The 26,719-nt window shown below is 44.6% G+C and overlaps 1 protein-coding gene across 1 annotated transcript; it reads right to left on the reverse strand.

The window, feature by feature from the left end:
* Nucleotides 1-253: 253 nt before the first annotated feature.
* Nucleotides 254-22,548, reverse strand: LOC148533729 (cysteine-rich venom protein-like). The gene is made up of 9 exons (XM_088467195.1): nt 22,492-22,548; nt 20,183-20,230; nt 19,225-19,341; nt 16,010-16,129; nt 6,564-6,654; nt 5,747-5,892; nt 4,775-4,872; nt 1,586-1,671; nt 254-387 (listed from the first exon to the last, which is right to left on the reverse strand). Exons 1-9 carry the CDS (start codon nt 22,546-22,548, stop codon nt 254-256), a joined length of 897 nt encoding a protein of 298 aa, XP_088323321.1.
* Between the last annotated feature and the right edge of the window lie 4,171 nt (nt 22,549-26,719).

Consider the following 26,719-nt stretch of genomic DNA (forward strand, 5'->3'; position numbering starts at 1 on the left):
CGGCTCTGAATGAGGGCCAAAATTCACTATGAAGCTTCAGTTTATGATACTAAAGTACAAACACATTGATTAAAATGTATAATCTGGAAGATGCAATATTGATAAAATATTGAACATGTTTACAATTGTTTAAACTACCAGTATTATATTTCAGCAATAAAAAAATAGATCATTTAAGATACGTTTTGGTGAAATTGACTTGCAGTAACCAAAACTACTTTAATGTTTATTCAAAAAAAACCCTCTACCACAATTATTTTATCTGCCCACTGTTACACAGGCACATGGCGGGGCAGTCTGTCTTAAGGCTCTCATCGTTTCCGCAGGTGTCTCCTGTTTTATATGATAGGCAGTCTTTAAAGTAGTCTTGATATGGGCAAGGATTAGCTATAAGGAAAAAGAATAAGACATTCAAATACTGTAGCAACACAAAAAAGGTTAAAGTCAATTTAAAGTGCATTTATGGCCTACACCAGTGTTGGCTAACCTTGACACGCCAGCTGTTGTGGAACTATATATCCCAGCATGCCCTGCCACAGTTTTAGCATGCCCTAATAGCAAAACTGTAGCAGTGCATGCTGGGTTATGTAGTTCCATAACAGCTGGAGTGTCAAGGCTAGCCAACACTGGCCTACACACATATTGTGGGCTGAATCAATATTCATTAAAGGGCAATCTATCAACTTGATTAGCGATATCACAAAAGCATGAAACACAAAGAGGATTTCAGATATCTAGGGGGGTATACTGTATATACATAAGTGCGGGTTTTTGGAAGTGGATGTTGCCCATAGCAACCAATTTCGATTCTAGCTATTATCTTCTATAAGGTGCTAGATAAATGTTAAGTAAAAACTGATTGGTTTCTGTGGTTGTCCACTTCTAAAAACCATCCCTTTAGTAAATATACCCCTTATATACCCCCTATTATCCTATTTACCTGTTGTCTAGACACAAGATACTGATCTTATCCAATAGTTACAAAAGTACATTTAGGGTGATGTTCAGGAGAGGGTCAGGCTGAGAAATTAAGGCCCAGTCCATATAAATCCTCAAAAATCCAATGAAAGTCATTTCTTGTAGGAGTTTATTTATGAATTGACCCACTTGTGTTTTATATCCAAATCTCATATCTGGGGCTAAATTTACTAAAGTGAGAGTTTTTAGAAGTGAGTTTTAAAAGTGATGTTGCCCATAGCAACCAATCAGATTCTAGCTATTATCTTCTAGAAGGTGCTAGTTAAATGTTACGTAGAATCTGATTGGTTGCTATGGGCAACATCACTTTTAAAACTCACTTCTAAAAACTCTCACTTTAGTAAATTTACCCCCTGTTATCTCAGTCTGCTTTCAGAATGGCTTCCTACACTGTGTACAGGATGGGTACACCTTAAAGACTGCAGATTCTCATAATATACCTACGAAATAGTAGCATGTAAGATTTGCAGAACTCCAATGAATTATCGTCATGTTTCTAAATGACATAACATAACACCATAGTGGGTTTAGTGAAAGAACGACAAATTATATCATTGGTTAAGTATAATTTAAATGGAACAGTGACTCCTCTGTTGTAGGAACTTACTGCAGAGGTCGTTTTCACATGATGTGGGACAATCTGCACACGGACTTCCCGACTTGTATGGATATAGCAAATTACCTTTATTTCCTCTGTAATAATTGCAAAATATAAGTAGTAAAAATGAGCCAATACACATGCCTAAAATAAATACCATTTATAACACAAGACAGCACATTGTAATACTGTATACATTATATTGCTTGTATTACAAATGGGTCCACATTCACCTAGCGTTTCTGCGCTATATGGCATGTCGCAATATAGATGTTGCACCAATGGATATATAGTTTCGGACTTACGTAGTTTAGCAAGTGCAGGAGAACGCGGGGGGGAGGGGGCTGGGAGGGATCCCTCTCATTAATTTTTTCTTTATGCATGGAGCCTGTGTCATATCAGACACAGGGATTGGATGCATCAAGCTTCGCATTTTTGAATGCGATATATCCCACCATGGATCGCAAGCAAAGTTTAATAACACCATCTGTATGTATAATTGCATTTAAAGCCACAAAGGACAGCTCTTCCCATAAGACCTGTTATTTGCAGTGTTATGACTTCTGGGTTTGTGTCCTGGGAGTCTATAGTATGCGATGAGCCCAATGGCACGGCTTAGTTTATTTTGTTTTGGCGCATCAAATGGCACAGTTTGGGACGATCTGAGAATAGGTTAGTGAGGACACATCAGTATACAGTTCATGCAGTATTAGGTAGTAGGAAGCCAGATCAGGGAATGCATACAGTGTATGTATCTCTCCCCAGTTCAGTTCCAGAGAAGTTCAGCAAGTGTTTCATTTCCTTTTAATAAAAGAGTTGAGATTCAATGGCTGAATTTATTCTGTAAGCAAAATTCCTTACCATGATGTCATGTGATGCCACGTTATGCCTTGTGATGTCAATGATGTCATGTTATGGCTTGTGATGTCATGTGATGCCTTGTGATGACATTTGATACCTTGTGATGTTATGTTATGCCTAGTGATGTCACGTTATGCCTTGTGATGTCAATGATGTCATGTTATGGCTTGTGATGTCATGTGATGCCTTGTGATGTCATGTGATACCCTGTGATGTTATGTTATGCCTTGTGATGTCATGTTATGGCTTGTGATGTCATGTGATACCTTGAGATGTTATGTTATGCCTTGTGATGTCATGTTATGGCTTGTGATGTCATGTGATACCCTGAGATGTTATGTTATGCCTTGTGATGTTGGACACATATGAGAAGGCAGCAGTGGGCGTATTTATGTCAGCTGGACTTTGGCAGGCATTAGCATATTTTAGCAACTGCGATCCGTAGGCAATTGAAGAAATGTCAGTGTAGCTATCAAGGTCAGAGGGAACCTTTAGTACAGAAGTTTATTTACTGTTTGTTCCTGAAACAAGGATTTGGAGGTCTTGTAGACAGTTATGATAATCCTTCCATTAATGGTACAGGACTGAACTCAACAGCTTGACCTCGCCTGACCGGTGGGACACTCTGTGTTATATGGAGCATACACACGAAGATCAGACAACGATCCGATATCGTTGTCTGATCGTCCTGCATGTGCTGGATGTTCGATATTGAACAACCAGCACATGCCCCAAACACCTAATACTATAACGACCCCGCGTTCAACAATCGCAGGTCCCTATAGTAAACAGGCTAACCTGGTCGATATCGACCAGGTTGGCTTGCATGCACAGGCGATGGTCGATATTGATATCGACCATCCGTGTCCGCGCATCGACCATCGTTTGGTTGTTGAAAGGGGCTATATTCAGGATGATATATAAACGATCGAATGATAAACGATATCATAAACGTTTATATCGTTTATATCATCCAGAATAACTGACCGTGTATACGCACCATTACTGTATAAAAGATTTGTCCCAAAAGGCAGGGAGAATCAGTTTTGTATGAAAATTGCGATACTTCCCGCTCTCTGTTGTCTGTGCAACGGCATGCAGGTACACTTACCTGCAGGTAAAAAAAAATCCTGAGTATGTAGGTAGTTGATTAAGTAAATTTATAAGGGAGAAGGGGAGGGGAGGAGGCATTTACAAAAAAAATTTACTCATTCACATCAGTCCTTGCCCCCCAAAAATCCTTGAGCGCCATGCCTGCTGCTGGGAGTGGATTTTCTCATCCCAGAAGGGGACCAGGAAGACTTCTAGTAGTGCATTCTTCAGATTAGAGCTGTCCTATGCGTAGAGAGGACTTTGGGTTTATGACCTGGGAGTCGTATTGAGCATTCTCAGCCATCAGCGCAATCATCAGGAAATGGAGAGGGATCCTTCAGATTCCTCTCCAGGAGATTCTTACGAAGCCACCTATAGATTGCATTGCCTTTCGCACAGAAGCTCCCGGAAAGTTTTTGGAACCCCAGTTGTATTAAAAAGAGTCCGAAGTAGACCAGCGGCATAGAATTCTCTATGGACTGCTCTGCAACTGGCCCACTTCGGACCTTTTTAATACATTTGGGAATCCATATGTATTGCTTTAAACCTAAGAGAATGTATTAATTATAATGTATCTTGCATATGGACACATACACAGGGAACTGCCCCATCCCACCGTACTTTGTGTAGAACAGGGACGGAGAGGCATTTTTTCCTCTTGGGAGTGCGGCATCAGGCTGTGACATCATAGTCTGACATCACACACCCAGCCCCTTACCAGCATGGAGGAACAGCCGCTGGCAGCTTCACAAATGAAAAGCTTCCCGCTGCTGCCCTTCCATGCCATCGCGCAGTGCCAAGAGAGGGTGCTCGGTGGAAAATAAAAGAGACTGTTTGAGTGACAATATTGTAGGTCATTCATTCAGTGTTTTAGACCCTGATACCTTAGGAGACTGTCTACATTAGGTTCAGCTTGTGGAAACTCCAGCTGTGCCCTGAGGGCATATGATCCGTACAACGATTTACACAAGTGCAGTATACGCTTTTATGTTTTTCAGAAACACTCCTCAAAAAGTTTTATCCCCCTACAGTATCCCTCGTGGTGCCAGGTGCACGTGTAGAGCGATGCATTCAGTATACAGCGCTAACACACACTAGTGCAGACTGCAATGAAACTTTGATTTGTATTATTTGCAGCAAATGAAACCTATGTGATTCCAACCAACCCATTTGCAGTGCTCTTAACAGTAAAAAAAAGTAAACTTCCACCTGACTAGTAGCCTCCAGGCCGGGGGTCATACTTACGCTGGACACATGTGGCAAACAAAGCTGTATTTAAAATTGGGATTATTATCACATTCTGCAACATCACATCCAGTGGCGTAGGATGTAGCCCACGTAAGCTGAAAATGCAAAAGGGAGTTTATGAAACGATTCCAATAATGAATCTTTATACTGTGGAAAAACAGAATACAGATGGGTAGTGCCGGAATAAAGGTTTGTGGGGGCCCCTGGGCAACTTACTTGTAGGGGCCCTACCAATTAAAACTGTCAATATGTTATACCGGCGATTCTATTATATGTATATATACATCTCTCGCAATGTCTATACTGCCTGTAACAGAACGCTGATAAATTCACTTGTAAATGTGTTACTGGTATGAAGGTAACCAACCGCGCATAACCTACCAGAAGCTGCGCGACTAACCACAGAAAGCCGGATGCAGTCAGATTACCACCGACCGGGATGCTGGGCGTCGGAATCCCGACAATGGAAACCCGACCCGGGACGCGTCGAAATCCCGACGACTATCTTTAGCTCCACGTCGAAATCCTGACGCCTATCTTTAGTCCTACGTTGAAATCCCGACAGCCGGCATCCCGAAAGAAGGTAAGCTGGACTTTCTAGCAGTTAGCCACGGGGGGAGAATTAGGTTTATCCCCCCTTAGGGAGGGTTAGGGTTAGGCTAGTGGAAGGGGGGGTTAGGGTTAGGCACCACTTGGGGGAGGTTAGGGTTATGCACCCCCCTGGGATGGTTTAGAGTGCAGGAAGGGGGTGTTAGGGTTAGGCACCACCGGGGGGGGGGGAGGTTAGGGTTAGGCACCACTAAGGGAGGGTCAGGGGGGAGAGGGGTAGGGTTAGGGTACTTACCTCCCTTGTCGGCTTCTTCATCGGTCGGGACTTCATACCCATTCCACCGAAAACAGCAACTAACAACTCTTCAAAATCATTCATTCATTATGTTTTTCTTAATACGTTTTTCCAAGGACGCCTACCTGTGTGTAGTGTCCAACCTCTATGCCTGCCTTTTTCGCCCCGACCCCGTAGTCAAAATCAACAACTTCACTGTACCATGCGGCAATGACAGTGCTCCAGGGGACTTTGAAATTTGACAGGAATATATTTTCCCCACAGTTATAATCTGGAATACATCATGGATTTAACATTTTATTACATTTAAAATGACGTGAAGTAAAAAGTGTGTTTGATATGCATAAAATATTACGGAGGGACATTCATGAAAATATCCAGACGGATTCATTTAAAAATGTCATTTAAAATAAATCACACCTGGGCAGATAAATTGACGATCCCAAGGCATTCTGCTGTCTCTTCCATTACCGAGACTTCCCCGTGACCAGTATATATCTCATTAGACTGAGAGCAGCAGGAAGTGCGCCGTTATTGGGCAGTGTGTGGCGATGGCGATTCGTCATAGGATGTTTTGGAGAAGAGTTACTGTATGCTGGTCAGCCAGCCCACTGCCCAGTATAGTCACAGAACATATGAAACTAAATTCAGATATATAAAGTCCAGGTTTAGTCGTGGCCAGTGGCATCAGTAGGGGGGGTGCAAAGCGCACCGGGTGTCACGATCTGAGGGGGTGACACCAAAATGCCGGCAATGCGGGAAGAGTCTCTGGGGGAGAGCTCCGGGAGTCCCCATGAGTCCACACACCCCCTTTTCGGGACTCTCTTTGGCGCACTGAGTGACACCCACCCCAGTGACGTCACGGGTCTTGGCTTCAAATATAGCAACCTGAAAACAAATATTATATTGGCTTTCTATATTTACTGCATACGGTTTGCTTACTTGTGATCTTTCTCATGGTCTGAGGACTATGTCCTACTTTACATTGTTTTGCCCAGTTTCCAGCTGTCTTTGTAGCTTCGTCATTCCACACCTAAGAATAAAGAATATTCATTATGTTCTATATACCGTATATAGAGAGAAGTTTGTAGCCATTCACATTGGTCCCTGCCCCAGTGGAGCTTACAATCTAAATACTCTACCACATGTACGCACACATTAGGGCTAATTTTTTTTTAGTCAAGAGCCAATTAACCTACCAGTGTGCACCCGGAGGAAACCCACGCCAGCACGGGGAGAATATACAAACTACACACAGTTCATACTCGCCTACCCTCCTGATTTGGTCGGGAGCCTCCTGAAAATCAGGTGCCACTCCCGACCTCCTGGGAAGACAGGCAATCCTCCCGGCTGCCGCCCACCCCTCCTATCCCCCCGCAATTACCTTTGATACCCCCACGGCGGGGGGGGGCGGTGACGTGATTCACGTTGAATCGCGTCATTTTGGCCCCGCCCCCTGTTTCCACAATGCCTGTAATATCGGCATTGTGTAGCGGGGGCGGGGCCAAAATTATGACCCGCCCTCCGCCCACACATATTCGTAGTAAGGCTGGCCCCGCCTCCTTGTGCTGGCCACGCCCCCTGTCATGCCGTTCTGGCCTCTCCCTCCCGGAAGGGGCGGCCAGAAAGTCGTCAAGCCTGACACAGTTAGGGCCTCAGTGCTGTGAGGCAATAATGCTAGCCATTACACCAACCGTGCTGCCCATAAATGTGTGTGTGTGTCAGTCAGTATATCAGACCTGAAGATATGTGATGTAAGACCATTGGGGGAGACAGTACATAGGATATTGGTATTGCAGTTGAATTTAGCTGTCAGCTTAACAGCTTAGCTAAAGGGCTCGGGTCTGTTAGAGGGTAGGGAGCAGACCTCGCAGCAGGATGGAATGCTGTCGCAATGCAGGGATGGTTACTTACAATCATTAAGATAAGTTAAGTTATAAATATTTAATAGATGTGTACATACATAGAAAAGATATGTGAGCTGCTCATCTATATCTGTAGAGCGCCTCCTTGTGTTTCAGTAACTTGTTTTAGGCAGCAGATCTGTCCATCCTAATTCTACATAAGGATCTGTCAGCACCCTGACTCTCCTACTTTGAAAGAGAAATTAAAATATCTAATAAATCTATGATAAATTTATCTAACGGGGCAGGAGGGCTGAGCACCAATTGGGCTGAAAAGTGGGCAACAGGCTATTAAAAGAAGATAACTTCTTCAATTAGGTGCGAAAAGCCCTGGCAAAAAATGTTTAGCTAGTGACCTCATTTCGCCAGGCGAAAACTTATCTCCGTATTCAATTGCAAAGACTTTTTGCCGGTGCGGAAAGTCAAAGCATTGGAATCGGGCGAAAAAGATTCACCTATGAAAGCTGGCGGAAAAAAGTGCAGAATTGGGGTTTTGGGGTGCAAACTTGCAGGAACCAACCTGCACCCTTGGGACAGCCCCCCAAAGATTAACTGTGTCAAAAAAAAGTTTTTTAAAAACTTAAGAACACTCCAAAAAAGTACTTTCAATTTGGGGGCAACAAAAAAATTAAAGTTGGGGGACAAACTTAAAAACTAGTGACATAGACTCCAGGGGGGTCCCCAAGTATGCGCCAGGTGTTTTTAAGATTGCAGGTGGATTTTTTAAGTTTTTTAAAACTTCACATTAGCAACTGTAAAATATGCTAGCACCCATTTTCATGTACCCCAAAATTTTGATGAAAAAATATTGCTTAATGCCATTCTTCACTACTTATGCAAAGACGCTAATAACAAGCAATTGAGAGAACTAAAGTGCCCAGAATAGCTTTATTACGGGTACTAGAACACCCCTATAGTGATCCCCTATGTTAGTGCAGCTTTTCGGGGGGTACAGACTGTTTTCCCCATTTTTTACAGGACTTCTCGCTAGTTCGAATTTGCCAGCTGCCGTTTCTGCCGCTTTCTAATTGAATACGGGGATAAGCGGCAACTTTTTCACATGAGAAACCATTGAAGACGGCGAAAAGACCAACATACGAAAAGTACACGACTTTTCACGGCTGATTGAATACTGCCCTTAGTCAGAGGCAGTAGTGTTAAAAAATCATCATTAATTTCACACTGTCAAAATCCCTAAAGTTCCTAGGGCCTTAGGCAGCTCTCAGCTGTTAACTTAATATTTCCATTCCACAACAGTCGGTGTGCATGGGGTATTCATTGGTGTCGTTTTCATACTTTGTCTTGCTCTCACACGTCTGTAATTTGTGTTTCCAGTGTGTGTTTATTTAAGTGCCAATATAAAAACTCAGGATTTTAAAGAACGGTTGTCAAAGGCCCACATTTTTGATTGTTCCTGGGCACCATCAACGCTAGTTAGGCCTCTGGCCACCATTCTTCCAGGAAGACAGCCGCCACCTCTTCTCAGATGTAGCAGGCAGTACAACAGACAGGACCACCAGCCAATCAGCTCCCAACTGTCATGTTAGAGGCTGTGTTTGAAAAGTGACAGTTGGGAGCTGAGTGTAACATGACAGTTAGGAGCTGATTGGCTGGTGGTTTATAACTCTCCAGTTTATCACTTTTCAGAGCTTAGTACATCTGGCCCCCTGAGGTGAATGAATCGGCTCATTGTGGTTCCGCCTCCCCAGTGTTGAAAACCTGGGACTCGCAGCAAAACATCACAGTTGTGTCACGCCTCCATGCCGCCAACCTGGTCGCATGGATATCTTGAAAAGGGACTTGTATCCCTTATGTATACTACTGATAGGCTAATGACTTTAATAAGGGGATACTTTATATTTTCTTGAAGTGGTTTGATGTAGGGGTGAGCGGGTTCGGATTTCTGAAATCCGAACCCCCCCGAGCCCCCCCGATCCGAGTCCGATCCGAATCAGGCTCGACTTTTCCCGCCTGACTCGGATCTGAAATCGAGGCAAAACGTCATCATCCCGCCTTCCGAGTCTCGCGGGTTTTGGATCCTATATAAGGTACCCACGTCGGCGCCATTTTCTCACTCGGCTGTGGACAGTGAAGAGGGAGGGTGGGAGTTAGGGCTGTGTAGTGTAGTGTAGTGTAGTGCTGCTGTTGTCCACTACTTCAAAGTCCATAGGGGCTGGCTGTGTTGTGCTGTGCTGCTGTTGTTAATAGGGGCTGTGTCCACTACTTCAAAGTCCATAGGGGCTGGCTGGACTGTGTTGTGCAGTCAGTTCTCCATAGGGGCTGTGTCCACTCCAAAGTCCTGTGCAGTGTCCCAGTCCTAAAGAGGTGCTGTAGTGTTGTCCAGGGGGTGCTCTGTCCATCAGGGGTGCTCCCCCCAAGTGCTAAAAAAATAATATATTTTCTGTGTTTGTGAATTGTGTGTGCAGTAGCCGCACGTGCATCAACAAAGTAGTGCCAAGCGTGCGCCTGTGTCATAAGTAAAGGGCCGGCTGGCTTGACCGTTAAAGGGTGCTGTAACCCCCGAAAGTACACTCCAGTCCAAACCCAAAAAAAATTATTTTCTGTGTTTGTGAATTGTGTGCGCAGTAGCCGCACGTGCATCAACAAAGTAGTGCCAAGCGTGCGCCTGTGTCATAAGTAAAGGGCCGGCTGGCTTGACCGTTAAGGGTGCTGTAACCCCCGAAAGTACACTCCAGTCCAAACCAAAAAAAAAATTATTTTCTGTGTTTGTGAATTGTGTGCGCAGTAGCCGCACGTGCATCAACAAAGTAGTGCCAAGCGTGCGCCTGTGTCATAAGTAAAGGGCCGGCTGGCTTGACCGTTAAGGGTGCTGTAACCCCCGAAAGTACACTCCAGTCCAAACCAAAAAAAAAATTATTTTCTGTGTTTGTGAATTGTGTGCGCAGTAGCCGCACGTGCATCAACAAAGTAGTGCAAAGCGTGCACCTGTGTCATAAGTAAAGGGCCGGCTGGCTTGACCGTTAAAGGGTGCTGTAACCCCCAAAGTACACTCCAGTCCAAACCAAAAAAAAATTTATTTTCTGTGTTTGTGAATTGTGTGCGCAGTAGCCGCACGTGCATCAACAAAGTAGTGCCAAGCGTGCGCCTGTGTCATAAGTAAAGGGCCGGCTGGCTTGACCGTTAAAGGGTGCTGTAACCCCGAAAGTACACTCCAGTCCAAACCAAAAAAAAATTTATTTTCTGTGTTTGTGAATTGTGTGCGCAGTAGCCGCACGTGCATCAACAAAGTAGTGCCAAGCGTGCGCCTGTGTCATAAGTAAAGGGCCGGCTGGCTTGACCGTTAAAGGGTGCTGTAACCCCCGAAAGTAAACTCCAGTCCAAACCAAAAAAAAAATTATTTTCTGTGTTTGTGAATTGTGTGCGCAGTAGCCGCACGCGCATCAACAAAGTAGTGCCAAGCGTGCGCCTGTGTCATAAGTAAAGGGCCGGCTGGCTTGACCGTTAAAGGGTGCTGTAACCCCCAAAGTACACTCCAGTCCAAACCGAAAAAAAATTATTTTCTGTGTTTGTGAATTGTGTGCGCAGTAGCCGCACGTGCATCAACAAAGTAGTGCCAAGTGTGCGCCTGTGTCATAAGTAAAGGGCCGGCTGGCTTGACCGTTAAAGGGTGCTGTAACCCCCGAAAGTACACTCCAGTCCAAACCAAAAAAAAAATTATTTTCTGTGTTTGTGAATTGTGTGCGCAGTAGCCGCACGTGCATCAACAAAGTAGTGCCAAGCGTGCGCCTGTGTCATAAGTAAAGGGCCGGCTGGCTTGACCGTTAAAGGGTTCTGTAACCCCCAAAGTACACTCCAAACCAAAAAAATATATATTTTCTGTGTTTGTGACTTGTGTGCACTGTGGCTGCACGTGCATCAACAAAGGAGCAGCGCCAAGCGTGCGCCTGTGTCCCATAAGTAAAGAGCTGGCTGGCTCATTTCTTAAAGGGTGGTGTAACCCACAAAGTGCACTACTCTCCAGCAAAAATAAAAAAATATTTTCTGTGTTTGTGTGCGCTTTAGCCGCACGTATATATATCAATATAACATAAATGGAGGACCAAACTTTCTCTGATAAAAATAAAATAGGGAAAGATCAAGAACCACTTCCTACTAGTGCTGTTGCTGCTGCTGGGAGTTGTTCATCATCCCAGAGAGGAAGTAGGAACATCACTACTTTTACTAAACAATTGACCCTCCAACAGTCCCTAGCGATGAGGATGAAGTACGACAGCAGTCATCCTGAAGCAAAACGTATAACTGAGGCCTTGACTGCTATGTTGGTGTTAGACGTGCGTCCGGTATCCGACATTAGTGCAGTGGGATTTAGACAATTGATGGAGGTAGTGTGTCCTCGGTTCCAAATCCCGTCTAGATTCCACCTGCATCCTCAAAGCAGCAGCGACAAGCGTGCGTCTGTCTGTTAAAGGGTGGTGACACCCTCAAAGTGTGCTACACAAACAATTAAAATATTGTTCTTTTTTTTTCTGTCTTTGTGAAATGTGTGGGCTGTAGCCGCACCTGCATCCTTAAAGCAGCAGCGACAAGCGTGCGTCTGTCTGTTAAAGGGTGGTGACACCCTCAAAGTGTGCTACACAAACAATAAAAATATTCTTCTTCTTTTTTCTGTCTTTGTGAATTGTGTGGGCTGTAGCCGCACCTGCATCCTTAAAGCAGCAGCGACAAGCGTGCGTCTGTCTGTTAAAGGGTGGTGTAACTCACGAAGTGCTCCAAAAAATAAAAAACTTTTTTTTAATGTGTTTGTGACTTGTGTGCGATGTAGCCGCACTTGCATCCTCAAAGCAGCAGCGACAAGCGTGCGTCTGTCTGTTAAAGGGTGGTGACACCCTCAAAGTGTGCTACACAAACAATAAAAATATTCTTCTTTTTTCTGTCTTTGTGAATTGTGTGGGCTGTAGCCGCACCTGCATCCTTAAAGCAGCAGCGACAAGCGTGCGTCTGTCTGTTAAAGGGTGGTGACACCCTCAAAGTGTGCTACACAAACAATTAAAATATTGTTCTTTTTTCTGTCTTTGTGAATTGTGTGGGCTGTAGCCGCACCTGCATCCTTAAAGCAGCTGCGACAAGCGTGCGTCTGTCTGTTAAAGGGTGGTGACACCCTCAAAGTGTGCTACACAAACAATTAAAATATTGTTCTTTTTTTTTCGGTCTTTGTGAAATGTGTGGGCTGTAGCCGCACCTGCATCCTTAAAGCAGCAGCGACAAGCGTGCGTCTGTCTGTTAAAGGGTGGTGACACCCTCAAAGTGTGCTACACAAAGAATAAAAATATTCTTCTTCTTTTATCTGTCTATGTGAATTGTGTGGGCTGTAGCCGCACCTGCATCCTTAAAGCAGCAGCGACAAGCGTGCGTCTGTCTGTTAAAGGGTGGTGACACCCTCAAAGTGTTCTACACAAACAATTAAAATATTGTTCTTTTTTTTCGGTCTTTGTGAAATGTGTGGGCTGTAGCCGCACCTGCATCCTTAAAGCAGCAGCGACAAGCGTGCGTCTGTCTGTTAAAGGGTGGTGTAACTCTCAAAGTGCTCCAAAAAATAAAAAACTATTTTTTTTATGTGTTTGTGACTTGTGTGCGATGTAGCCGCACTTGCATCCTCAAAGCAGCAGCGACAAGCGTGCGTCTGTCTGTTAAAGGGTGGTGACACCCTCAAAGTGTGCTACACAAACAATAAAAATATTCTTCTTTTTTCTGTCTTTGTGAATTGTGTGGGCTGTAGCCGCACCTGCATCCTTAAAGCAGCAGCGACAAGCGTGCATCTGTCTGTTAAAGGGTGGTGACACCCTCAAAGTGTGCTACACAAACAATTAAAATATTGTTCTTTTTTTTTCGGTCTTTGTGAAATGTGTGGGCTGTAGCCGCACCTGCATCCTTAAAGCAGCAGCGACAAGCGTGCGTCTGTCTGTTAAAGGGTGGTGTAACCCTCAAAGTGTGCTCCACAAACAATAAAAATATTCTTTTTTTTTTTCTGTCTTTGTGAATTGTGTGGGCTGTAGCCGCACTTGAATCCTCAAAGCAGCAGCGACAAGCGTGCGTCTGTCTGTTAAAGGATTACATCGGTGACAGCATCCAAGTAGGCATGTCAGACAGTCCGTACCTGTACTGGCAGGAAAAAGAAGCAATTTGGAGGTCCCTGTACAAACTGGCTCTATTTTACCTGAGTTGCCCCCCCTCCAGTGTGTACTCCGAAAGAGTGTTTAGTGCAGCCGGGAACCTTGTTAGCGAAAGGCGTAGGAGGTTGCTTCCACAAAATGTGGAGAAGATGATGTTCATAAAATGAATGATCAACTCTTCCAGGGAGACCAGCCTCCAGAACGTACAGAGGGACCTGTGGTTCCAGCAGGGATGAATTAATACTCTGTGAGGATGAGGATGTACATAACACTGAAGAGGGTGAGGAATCTGTGGATGAGGAGGATGAGGACGACTTCTTGCCTCCGTAGAGCCAGTTTGTGCAGGGACAGATTAATTGCCAGCTTGTTTTGTGGGGGCCCAAACGAACCAATCATTTCAGCCACAGTTGTGTGGCAGACCCTGGCGCTGAAATGATTGGTTTGTTAAAGTGTGCATGTCCTGTTTATACAACATAAGGGTGGGTGGGAGGGCCCAAGGACAATTCCATCTTGCACCTCTTTTTTTTCTTTGCATTATGTACAGTTTTGGGCCTAGTTTTTCAATGCCATCCTGTCTGCCACTGCAGTTTCACGCCTAGATGGGTCACGTGTTTGTGCCGCCCACTCGTGTCGCTTAGCATAGTCATCCAGCTACCTCGGTGCAACCTTTTGGACATAAAAACACTATTGTGAGGTGTGAGGTATTCAGAATAGACTGGAAATGAGTGGAAATTAAGGTTATTGAGGTTAATAATAGCATAGGAGCAGAAAAACCTACAAATTCTGTGATTTTAGCTGTTTTTATGCTTTTTTTCAAAAAAATACAGATCCAAAACACAAAACCCAGAACCCAAAACACGGAAGGGTGGTTTTGGCAAAACCAATCCAGATCCAAAACACGAAGAAAGATCCAGATCCAAAACCAAAACACAAAACACGAAAAGTGGCCGGTGCACACCCCTAGTTTGATGTATCAAGCAGTGAAAACAGTGGATAAGGGGACTCGTGGAGAAGTTGTCTATAGCAACCAATCAGCTTTGAGGCAGTATTTTTCAAGTACATTCTATAAACTGATAGGTAGAAGCTTATTGGTTGCTATGGGAAATTTCTGAACTGATTCACTTCTCCAATCGTTTCACTACTTGATACATTAACCCTATATTATCTTACTTGAGTATCACATAGAACAGGGGTGGGGAACCTCCGGCCCGTGGGCCGTATACGGCCCGCAAGGTGAAATCCTCCAGCCCGGCCGGCTGTCAGCGGCAGCAGCAGAATCAGCGTAGTATGGCGGCTGTCAGCGGCGGCAGGTAGCGCAGCGGGAGAGAGGGGATGTCAGGCTTGTCATCGGCAGCAGGTAGCGCAGCGGGGGAGAGGGGATGTCAGGATTGTCATTGGCGGCTGGTAGCCAATGACAGCCCTGACACATCCCTCCCCCCCACTGCGCTATCAGCGGCGGCAGGTAGCACAGCGAGGGGGAGGGTGTGTGTGTCAGGGCTGTCACCGGCTATCAGCGGCGGGAGGTAGCGCAGCGGTGGAGGGTGTCAGGGCTGTCATCGGGCGGATTAGTGCAGGGGCTCTTTCCCTATCAGCGGCGGCAGGTAGCACAGCGAGGGGGAGGGTGTGTGTGTCAGGGTTGTCATTGGCTATCAGTGGCGGGAGGTAGTGCAGCGGTGGTGGAGGGTGTCAGGGTTGTCATTGGGTGGATTAGTGCAGGGGCTCTCTACCTATCAGCGGCGGCAGGTAGCACAGGGGGGGGATCAGGGTGTCAGGGCTGTCATTGAGTGGCATGCAGGGCTCTCTCCCCATCAGTAGCGACAGGCAGGCAACGCACAAGGGGGGGGGGGGAATCAGGGCTGTCATATGGCTGCCATTGAGCTGGTTAGTGCAGGGCCGTGCAGGGAATCACCCTAACAGCGTGGGCAAGCAGGCAGTGGTGGCACAGCAGGGGGTGTGTGCAGTCAGTGCTGTCATCAGGCTGGTTAGGACTGAGAGGACCCCAGGGCTGCCTTATCAATCTGCCTGTCACACATCCATAGGGACTGCCCCTCCAGACTCTGCCTGGCAACATACCAAAGAGAAGCAGGTACTTACAGCCATCGCATTAAGGGTGAGTTAATAACCTTTTTAACCAAATATAGGAGGCAAAATTTAAGATAATAATTTTGTATGGCCCCCGAATGATTTTCTAAAAATCAAAATGGCCCTACCAATAGGTTCCCCACCCCTGACATAGAACATGATTTTTTTTTTTTTTAAACGTACTCTTACAAATCAGTAATTTGGTAACTGTATGTGCTGGACAAGGCTCACAGGCGTCCTTCTTTCAATTTTGCTTTTAACTTTCACTTACCACTTTCAGCATATTAGATGCAGACGGACTGACTTTACACCTATACTCATTGTGTGAATCAACAATCATTTTCCGAATGTCTGGAAGGGAAGGTGACAATGCCGATAGCGGGACATTTTCCTGCAAGAGTGACATAAACACACATCTGACATAGTATAAAATACATTTTCGGCTTATTATATTCATGAAATGTCTGCTCTCCATTAGGTATCATCTTACTAAACTACTATCGTGTTATGCCGTTCATTATAAACCGTGCGCTTCATTAAGGTGGTAATCAGTTAGCATTAAGTACTAAGGGGGTCATTCAGACCCGCTCGCGAGCGGCAGTACACTCGCAAGCGGGTCGATGTTCCCCACTGCGCATGCGCACGACGGAGGGAGCTCCGTCGTGCGCATGCGTGAGACCCGGGGAGCGACGGACTTTCCATCGTTCCGGGTCTCGCACCAAAGGGGGCGTGCTGTCGATGTTGATTGACAGCGCGCCCCCTTTGGTGGGCGTGCTGGGGGTGTGCCTGCCAGACGGAGTCGTTCCCCTGGGAACGCCTACCGTCTGAAGCCGGCCCCACTGACATCACTAGTGATGTCAGTGAGAGTGATTTTGGCTCTGAGAGCCAAAATCACTCCAGTGCTTGTGGCGGGGAGACCCTACTGCAGGGTCTCCATCGCAAGTCCGATGGTCGCGATGGTCAAGACCATCGCGACCATCTTTTTGGCCGCTCACATATGCTGTGGGTGGTCACCCACAGCTATGCGAGCGGCCAGGAGGCTGCTCCATTTTCACTCTGGTCAGAGCGTTCAGCTCTGAATCAGGCCCTAAGACCGCTTGGTATTATGTACAGTGCAGTTGTGTCTTTAAAATCTGATTTATTGCCAAATTGTGAACTCTGTATGAAAGATGTGCAGGTTCATGTTCGGTTTGGTTCGGATTTTTCCGCCAAATTCGGACCTCAGAATGAGGCAATACATCATCTTATATGGACAAACATAGGCCCTGATTCAGAGCCGGACGCTCTGACCAGAGCGCTCGCTCTGAATCAGGGCCCACCTCCATTAATATGGAGCGTCCTCCTGGACGCTCGTATAGCTGTGGGTCACCACCCACAGCATATACGAACGTGCAGGATAATGGTCGCGATGGTCTTGACCATCGCGACCATCGAAACTGCGAGCACAAGCCTGCGGTTGAGTTTTTCAACCGCAAGGCCAGGAGTGATTTTGGCTCTATCAGAGCCAAAATCACTCCTACTGACATCACTAGTGATGTCAGTGGGGCCGGCTTGAGACGGTAGGCGTTCCCTTGGGAACGCCTCCGTCTGACAGGCACGTCCCCGACACGCCCGCCAAAGGGGGCGTGCTGTCAGTCAACATCGATAGCACGCCCCCATTGATGAGACACTCCGAGCGAAGGAAAGTCCTTCGCTCGTCGTGTCTCGCGCATGCGCACGACGGAGCTCCCTCCGTCGTGTGCATGCGCAGTGCAGACCATCGACCCACTTGCGAGCTGACTGCCGCTCGCGAGTGGGTCTGAATGAGGGCCATAATCTTTCATGGTCAAAACATAATGTTTTGGCTATGAAAGATGATGTTTGTTCATGAAAGATTACATTTTGCCTCGTTCTGAGATCCGAATTTTCAGGGAAAATCCGAACCGAACATGAACCCGCACATCTCTACTCTGTATACACAATATTTGATCTGATCTGTATTCATTGCTAGTATGCATGAACTTGGTATAATATTAATCAATGCCCACTTATTGACGGAACCTGGTTCTGTTAGTTATATGCCACAGTTAGGCCCATGTGCACCAACCATGCCACCTGCAATGAGTCATACAGTGGTATGTGATTGGCACAGTCTGATGCAATTATAACACTTGGGGCCTGATTCACTACGGATCGCAATACTGCCTACGCGTGCACGTCAACTGCGATAGCAAGCCAAGCCACTGCTATCGCAAAGCAAACACAGCACTACATAAGGACGCCCACTATACCATACGCACATCTATAATACTTAGCAGAATAGCAAAACCATCGGTACAATCATGTACCATCGGACCTATACGCACACTTGCACAAGCCCTGACCTTACTCCGAAATTGCTAACAGCCACGCACACTGACCTCAGGCTGCGTATGACTTCCCAGTGGATAATTTATGCACGCCCCTGAAAGGGCGTGTGAACGCATTGGCACACTTGCGTTTCCCCACCATCGCCCCATCACCACCCACAAATGGCACTTCCTGTCAATCACTGCGATCGCAGTCCCGATCGCAGTCAGGGGCGCCGAGAGGGGAGGAGCAGGTACAAATTACCCGGGCCTGGGCTTGTTGCAGGGTCCGGCACCGCTCCCCCTCCCTCTTAAGTCACAGCAGCCCAGCACATGCTGCTGGGTGCTGGGCTGCACTGGGAGATTGCTCGTGGCTCCTATGCCTATGGGGGGAGTGATCACCCTGATTGCGCCCCCCATTGGCTGTGCGCCAGGCTGAAGGGCACACAGCGATCCCTCCCCAGCGCGATTGTGGTGCTGAAATAATAATATTTTATCTTTTTTTTCCTAAGGGGGCGTGGTCATGCCTCCCTTGATTAGGCCACGCCCCCTGTCACCTGGGCCCGGTGTGGCTCTCGTCGGCCCTGATCGCAGTGACTAGTTCGCGCACGCACACTGCTATGCATACGCATGCACAGTACTCAACAATCGGCCGATTGCATGCGTATTAGCAACTGCGTTCCTTGGCCCTTAGTCAACAGACAGTTTTGTATATTATGAACCTGCTGTTGTTAGATCTTTATTTTAAAGAGAGCAACTATTTTTTTTAGTTGTTTGTCCTGCTTTTGTATCTATCTATCTATCTATCTATCTATCTATCTATCTATCTATCTATCTATCTATCTATCTCTCTATCTATCTATCTGTCTGTCTGTCTGTCTGTCTGTCTGTCTGTCTATCTATCTATCTATCTATTTCATATCAGTATCTATCTATCTATCTATCTATCTATCTATCTATCTATCTATCTATCTATCTATCTATCTATCTATCTATCTATCTATCTCATATCAGTATCTATCTATCTATCTATCTATCTATCTCATATCTATCTATCTATCTATCTATCTATCTATCTATCTATCGATCGATCGATCGATCGATCGATCTATCTATCTATCTATCTATCTATCTATCTATCTATCTAAAAAATACTCACCATGCTTTTAATAACAGAGTCAGGTATATCAACTTGTCTTCCCTGTGACATCTGTACCGACCTTTTATTCTTCACATGTGGTAGTTCTATTAAGTGACCCGGCAAATAAGCTTTCTTCTGTAAGAGTAACAAGAGGTACAATATAATGCATAACTATATTATTTATTTAAATTTGTAAATGCTGTAGGATTTATATTGCTGTTTATTTTAAATATTTATGAAGTGTCTTCATTTTTATTTTATTTTTTTATAATTTTTTTTGTAAATAAATCATAATGAAATAGTTTAATATATTTTATTTAAAAAAAAAATTATAAAAAATCAATTTTGTTTATTTTATTTCCCAATATTCCTTTAACATACAATTTAGTCCTGGGGAAGACTGTTTGTGGAATTAGATGTTTGGAGTTTAAGTAAATTATTATAAATGGTCAGAACATGTTACAATGTTTTTTTTTTTTTTTTTAAATAAATAAAATCAATCAATAAATCAATCAATAAATAAAACCTAATGACACCACATCGCATCATATACATGTTCGCCCTCCCAATAATTTGCTATGGGTCCCATAAATGACGATTTTCTGTAGGTCATTGGTTATAGATGGATTTTTTTCGTTTTGTTTGTTTTAGTGGCTATAAAGCAATTCAGTCCTTCAAATATGCTTTTACGATGTTCACTTTAGATTCAAAATAAAAACTGTGATATACTGTATCCACCTGTACCCTTGCTTTGGATAAAGATCACTGAGCACAGCCTTAACCTGGTGAATTTGTCTCCTACATTGCAGCCAATCAGCTCCCAACCGTCATTTTTCAAACACTGCCTGTGAGATGACAGTTAGGAGCTGATTGGCTGGCACCTTATCTCCTTTCACTCTGTCTCCTAACACTGCTTAGTAAATAGACCCCCTAGTCTGGTAAGTAAGGTTAAACATTATTATGAATACATACTCACCTCCGGTGTGCAGTTTGTATGATCATCACAGTGCTCTTCTTTTTCACTCTGTAAGTAAAGTCCAGAGGTAATAACCATGTGCTACCTTGCAAATCGTTTGATGTTTGGCTTATTTTAATAAAAAGTATAAAATATGGTAGTGATGTATCAAGCTATCTCAACTGGACAGGTGGAGATGTCTCCAATAGTAACGAATCAGCTTCTAGCTATCGTGTTATAGATACGCTTGATAAATGACAGCCAGGAGCTGATTGGTTGCTCAAGGGCAACTTCTCCACTTGTGCTCTTTAGTAGGTTTGTTAATTTCCCACTCTGTACCATATCCACAGGACAGGCTCTACCCCCCCTCTTCCCACCCCTTCCTGCTGTGCCATATGCTCTGCTACAATTGCTGGGTGCTCTATACTGGTAGATCAAGATCAATGGGATCTGGGGACTTCAGAGAGGAAGGATTCCAAAATGCATTTAGTGAATTATCCTATCTAATGCTGCTTTCCGTGAATTACATATATATCGCTTATAACAAAAATGATTTATCTCATAACTGTCCTGTGTAATATATATTAGATCGTACAATGTTAATGTTTACGTGAAGTGTACCCTGCTAAAAAGAGTGTGTCTTATTATTTTTCTTCACTCACAGAGTTTGCGGGAACCAATGCCATGGTCAGTTGGCCTTGGTTCCTGGAGCCCCTGCTCCTTCCCATTGGATGGAGGTCCGAAGTTGTGAAGAGGAATCCCTCCGTCGCCTGTACATGGTGACCCTGCGGCCATGCTCATGTGGGGACATCAGGTCAAGCGTGCGCAGAAGGTTAGCACCACACCGGTAAGTACCACCGCTACTGTACTTCGTCAGCAGAGTTAAGGGTTTCGCATGGACTGCATCTGTCCTCACACCGGAGCAATAATGAGTTACTCTGGTAATTAAGTATTCAATGCGAAAACCGCATGGTGAGTTGAATACTTAATTGATGGGGTACCACCTGGCCCCTGATGATGTATAGGTCCCTATTGTGCTCCATTTAACAAGAAGACATTACCCCTTAAGTACTCGCTAAATGAATTATGCCCACCGTCTGGTACTTAGCAGGCAGCAGTGAGCTTATGTTACCGTTGTTTGTCACCGTGTCGCTAACACCACCTTCCAGGCTTTGCTGAGTCCCCGCCGGGTGAAAGTGCAATGTGCGTGTGCTGGCAGCAGAGTCATTGTGATACTAAACAAAATGCCGCCGGTAATAAGTATCGTTCATCAATGGAGACTTTATTGTTTGCACATCAATGATCTCTATTGGATACCCAGTCCTGCGCAGGATTACCCCCTCTCTGTCCTGTACATGCTAGAATAATATACTATAGAGCTGGTCATAGGGGATGCAGTCAGGAAGCCGACAGTCGAAATGCCGACTGCCGGCTTCCCGACAGTCAAATCCCAGCAGGGTACTAAGGACAGGAGTCAAAATCCCGACAACTGTCATTAGACCCACGCTGGGAGCCTGACGCCCAGCATACCACACAAAGGTAAGCCAGGCGGCGGGCGTGAACAGCCGTGCGGGGGGGAGGTTTAGGTGTCAGGGCTCCCGGGGGGACTTAGGGTTAGGCATCGCCCCTGGGAGGGTTAGGATTAGGCTAGGGGAAGGGGGGTTAGGGTTAGGCACCCCCGGGGGGAGGTTAGGGGTAGACCCCCCCCTGACACTTAGGTTTAGGCTGCGGGGACGGGGGGGGTTTAGGTTTAGGCACTTAGGGGGGGTTGGGGTTAGGCACTAGGGGGGAGGTTAGGGTTTGGCACCCCTAAGGAAGGGTTAGGGTTAGGGGGGGGGCAGGGTTAGTAGAACTTACCAAAAACCCCATGCGGGATCTTCACCCCTGCCGTGCTTCTCACCATGCGGCCTGCGGTAATACATACCGATTCCGGCCATAATGTGCCGAAAATTTTAAAAGTGAATCCTTGGATGTACCAAGCCTTCGAGAAAGATAAAGTGGACAAGTTGCCAAAAGAAACCTATCAGCTTCCAAATGTTATTTTAAAGATTGTGCTAGATTGGTTGTTTACGGGAAACGTCTCCACTTTATTTCTCTCCAAGGCTTGATACATATTCCCCTAAATGGGATCTGTGAGAGCTGTGACCGCTCGTTGGGACAATCCTGGAAACATCTGTGAATACTATGTAACCTACTTGTAGGACAGCACTAGAGTTATAAAATTGGAGGTTTACAATAAGCACCTGAAGTAATTCCAAATCAGACAGGTATAGTGTTATTTCACATGTATCCAGAGTTAATATATATATGATTATTGTACAACTACATACCTGTACAACGGGGAGTTCCAGAAAGTTTGCCAAACACACAATTACAATCAGCAACATTTTTCTGCGGGGAGGGAAAAAAAAACACAGCAATTATGATTTTGTTACAATATTCTTCTTTTCACTTAGCAAAAGTATTATTGAGAGGCAGCTAAATTAATGTTCTGCACTTTATTTTATTTTTTTTTCAAAAAGTTGTTGCAAATTTTCTTGCAGTTATTTATCAACTCATCAATATGTCCGAGGTGGAACACCACAACTCATGTACCGAAAAACTGAAAAGCAACATTTTCCCTGCAGCCCGAGAAGTTGTAGAGGGTTTCGCCGCAAGTTCTGGATATCGGAAATATAAGCTGCAAATTAATCCTGCAAAGCTACACTGTGACATACGTAATTTCAAGGTCTTGATGCTGACCTAGGATTTCTGCCGATGTGTGTACTGTAACTCTGCGGATATTGCCTGTGCCTTCTAAAGTAATAACCATAAAACCTAAACAACATGAACAAAAGTAAAAAAGGCAATCAATAATAAACTAGTGATTGTATTCATAATATACATAATATATATTTTATTCGGTCGTGCAACTTATTGAATAAATATAAGATAAATTTGTAGTTCATCTGAAATCAGAAAAAAACCCAAAAAACCCAAAAATGACAGTCAAAAAAGTTAATTAGACCCACATAATGAATGTTATATTAATATGAAGACATTGAAGCATAAATAAATACCTTGGCTAAACCATTATTGTCATTTCATATTTTATTTTATATTACCTTTATTTGGATTCAGCTGCTTATTCCTTAGAGGTTTGTATATTAGAGAGGACCTCGGGTAATATAAATTAGTCGGGACTGGACGCTGTATATATAAGACCAGTTCAGGGAACACTTCCTGATTATTATAATTTTATATTTCATCATTAAGCATAGACACACAATATTATAATATGACCTGATATAACACGGGCTGCACTTTGCATTCCTGTAACATGTTTCCGAATGACTACATGTAAACATGAGGCGTGTCAAATGTCCATTGTGTGCTATGACCTGCTGTTGTTAAGTACGGGTTGAGTCTCCCAAATCCAAATATTCCGAAATACGAATAATTTTGGCATGACTGAGATAGTGAAACCTTTGATTTTTGATGGTTCAGTGTACACAAACTTTGTCTAAGGCACAAATTATTAAAAATAAAGTATAAAATGACCTTCAGGCTGTGTGTATAAGGTGTATATGAAACATAAATGAATTTCATTTCTGTACACAAACTTTGCTTGAGCCACAAAATTCTTGAAACTATTGTATACGATTACCTGCAGGTTGTGTGTATAAGGTGTATATAACACATAAATGCATTCTGTATGTATAATGGGGTCCTATTCCCAGGATATCTCATTATGGTACGCAATTATTCCAAAATACAGAATATTCCATTATCCAAAATACCTCTGGTCCCAAGCATTTTGGATATGGGAGACTCAACCTATAATACTAATTGTAACTTTGTGTTATTGTCGATTATCCATCATGTTAGTATGTGAGCCACAATTTATTAATTTCATATCACTGCAGTTCTCAGTACTCCTGAAGGTGTGTGGTCTGTGCCAGGGGAACACACAAATGTAACGTATCAGACTGAAACGGTGGAAACCTACAATACATCAATGATTATATAATGGTTTAATAGAGAGCACAGTAAGTATGTACAGTACATTATGTTCCACCACAGCTGTTGGAATAAGCCATTTTCTTAGCAATGTTTATAATGTAAGAAAATAAATGATGGTACACTTGAGTACCTACATGCTATCATGGGAAAGTCAGAAAACGTCTCTCAATAATAACTACTGAGGGACTACAGAATTTGAAAGAGGGGATTATCTCTCATGTAATAATCCCCAAAATGTAGATGCAGAATGTGTTTATGGGGGTATCCGTACAAGTAGGCGTGTGCTTTGAACTCATACTGGCTCTTTGTTTGGGATATCGGATTCGGCTATGAAAAAGCGAAGCAAAATATAGGGGAGTGGGAGGGATCCTGAAGGGTATAATGCTCTCCTGGAAGTGCAGAAGAACTCACTGAAATTTGAGGAAGAGTAGACAAGTACAGAGGTGCCCTCATACACCAAACCTTTCTGCGCCATAGCGAATCCGGGACTTTCGAGGATTTATCTGAATTTAGCATCCTCTTCCCACCGTAGTCTCTTCTAGTATACTAGGCTTTTAGGATTAGTATTTTTTGACTCTAGGAGATAATGGTATAAAGTTGAAGACTAAGCCCAACAGTGTGAGACGCGGACGCGATGAATGTCTTTAGCTTCTTTACCCAGGTTAGCATATAAGTCGCACAGAGCAGCTGCATGCAAAGCCAGCGCCAGTGTCCCGGGTACCCACGCATTGTACATTTGTCACATTAATGTTGCGAATAATACACATAAAAATGCAGCAGGAAGGCGTGAAACGTCTTAGGCCCATATTCACTTACCCGCGCAGAAAAGTATCGCGGGTGACGTCAATTTGCCAGGTGAAAACTTTTCGCCCTATTCAATTGCAAAGACTTTTTTTGCGTACGCGGAAAGTCAATGCAATGTAATAGGCGGAAAAGACTCACCTATGAAAGCAGGTGGAAAAATAGTGCAGAATTGGGTTTTAGGGGTGCAAACATCGGAAAACCACTCAGCACCCTTGGGACAGACCCCAAAGGATAACTGCATCAAAAAAAATCCCTAAAAAAAGTGAGGGACACCCCAAAAATGATTTGAAAATGAGGGCAAAAAAGTTCAAAGTTGGGGTGCAAACATAAAAAGTAGCGAAATAGACTTTTGGGGGGTCTGCAAGAAGGGAACGCCTACCGTCAGAAGCCGGCCCCACTGACATCACTAGTGATGTCAGTGGGAGTGATTTTGGCTCTGATAGAGACAAAATCACTCCTGGCCTTGCGGTTGAAAAACTCAACCGCAGGCTTCTGCTCGCAGTGGTGATGGTTGCGATGGTCAAGACCATCGCGACCATCATCCTGCACGCTTGTATATGCTGTGGGTGGTGACCCACAGCTGTACGAGCGTACAGGAGGACGCTCCATATTTATGGAGGTGGGCCCTGATTCAGAGCGAGCGCTCTGGTCAGAGCGTCCGGCTCTGAATCAGGGCCACTATTTGTAATTTACAAATAGATCTTATTGGCTCAATATAATGAAAATGTTGGTGAGTCGCACTGTCAGGAATCACATACAGTATAAGTTATACATTGTTCTGCACTTTGTGTACAATTAAATTATATCTTTTCCAAGGATATGCGCTGTAAATGTGATTGTGTCTGATTAATACATATCACTAAATGTAAAAATGAAGTGAGGTGCAGACCCTCTATCTCCCCCACCGTTTAAGATACAAAGCTGGGAGTACCCTTGCTGGAAGGAGAGGATTTTTTTTTTTTGTCAAAACCTACACATGGAATCTTGCTTTTAACTATGGGCCTGATTCAGACCCACTCGCAAGCGGCTGTCTGCTCGCAATTGGCTTGATGTTGTGCACTGCGCATGCGCACGACGGCGGGAGCTCCGTCGTGCGCATGCGCCAGACGCGACGAGCGAAGGACTTTCCTTCGCTCGTTGTGTCTGATCAAAGGGGGCATGCTGTCGATGTTGATTGACAGCACGCCCCCTTTGGTGGGCATGCCGGGGGCGTGCCTCCCTGTCGGGGGGCGTTCCCAAGGGAACGCCTACCGTCAGAAGCCAGCCCACTGACATCACTAGTGATGTCAGTGGGAGTGATTTTGGCTCTGATAGAGCCAAAATCACTCCGGGCCTTGCGGTTGAAAAACTCAACTGCAGGCTCCGGCTCGCAGTGGCGATGGTCGCGATGGTCAAGACCATCGCGGCCATCAAACTGCACGCTCGTATAGGCTGTGGGTGGTGACCCACAGCTATACGAGCGTCCAGGAGGACGCTCCATAATTATGGAGGGCGGCCCTCATTCAGAGCGTGCGCTCTGCTCAGAGCGTACGGCTCTGAATGAGGGCCTATGTTGGAAAGGTAAATTACTACTTAAACAAGAACCACAAAGTATTTATTTGTGGTGTTTATAAAACGGAAAATAAATAAAAATCCTGTTTGCCTTTTCGTTCCCTTTCTTGAAACTTCAATAAAAAAAATTTTTTTGGACGTGATAGGATGAGTAAAAGGACTAATGGAATTTCTGAAGATGCAAAGTCTTCTGGAAAAAAA

Source organism: Taudactylus pleione, unplaced genomic scaffold (genome assembly GCF_031769625.1).
Source record: "Taudactylus pleione unplaced genomic scaffold, aTauple2 ptg000070l, whole genome shotgun sequence".
NCBI lineage: Eukaryota > Metazoa > Chordata > Amphibia > Anura > Myobatrachidae > Taudactylus > Taudactylus pleione.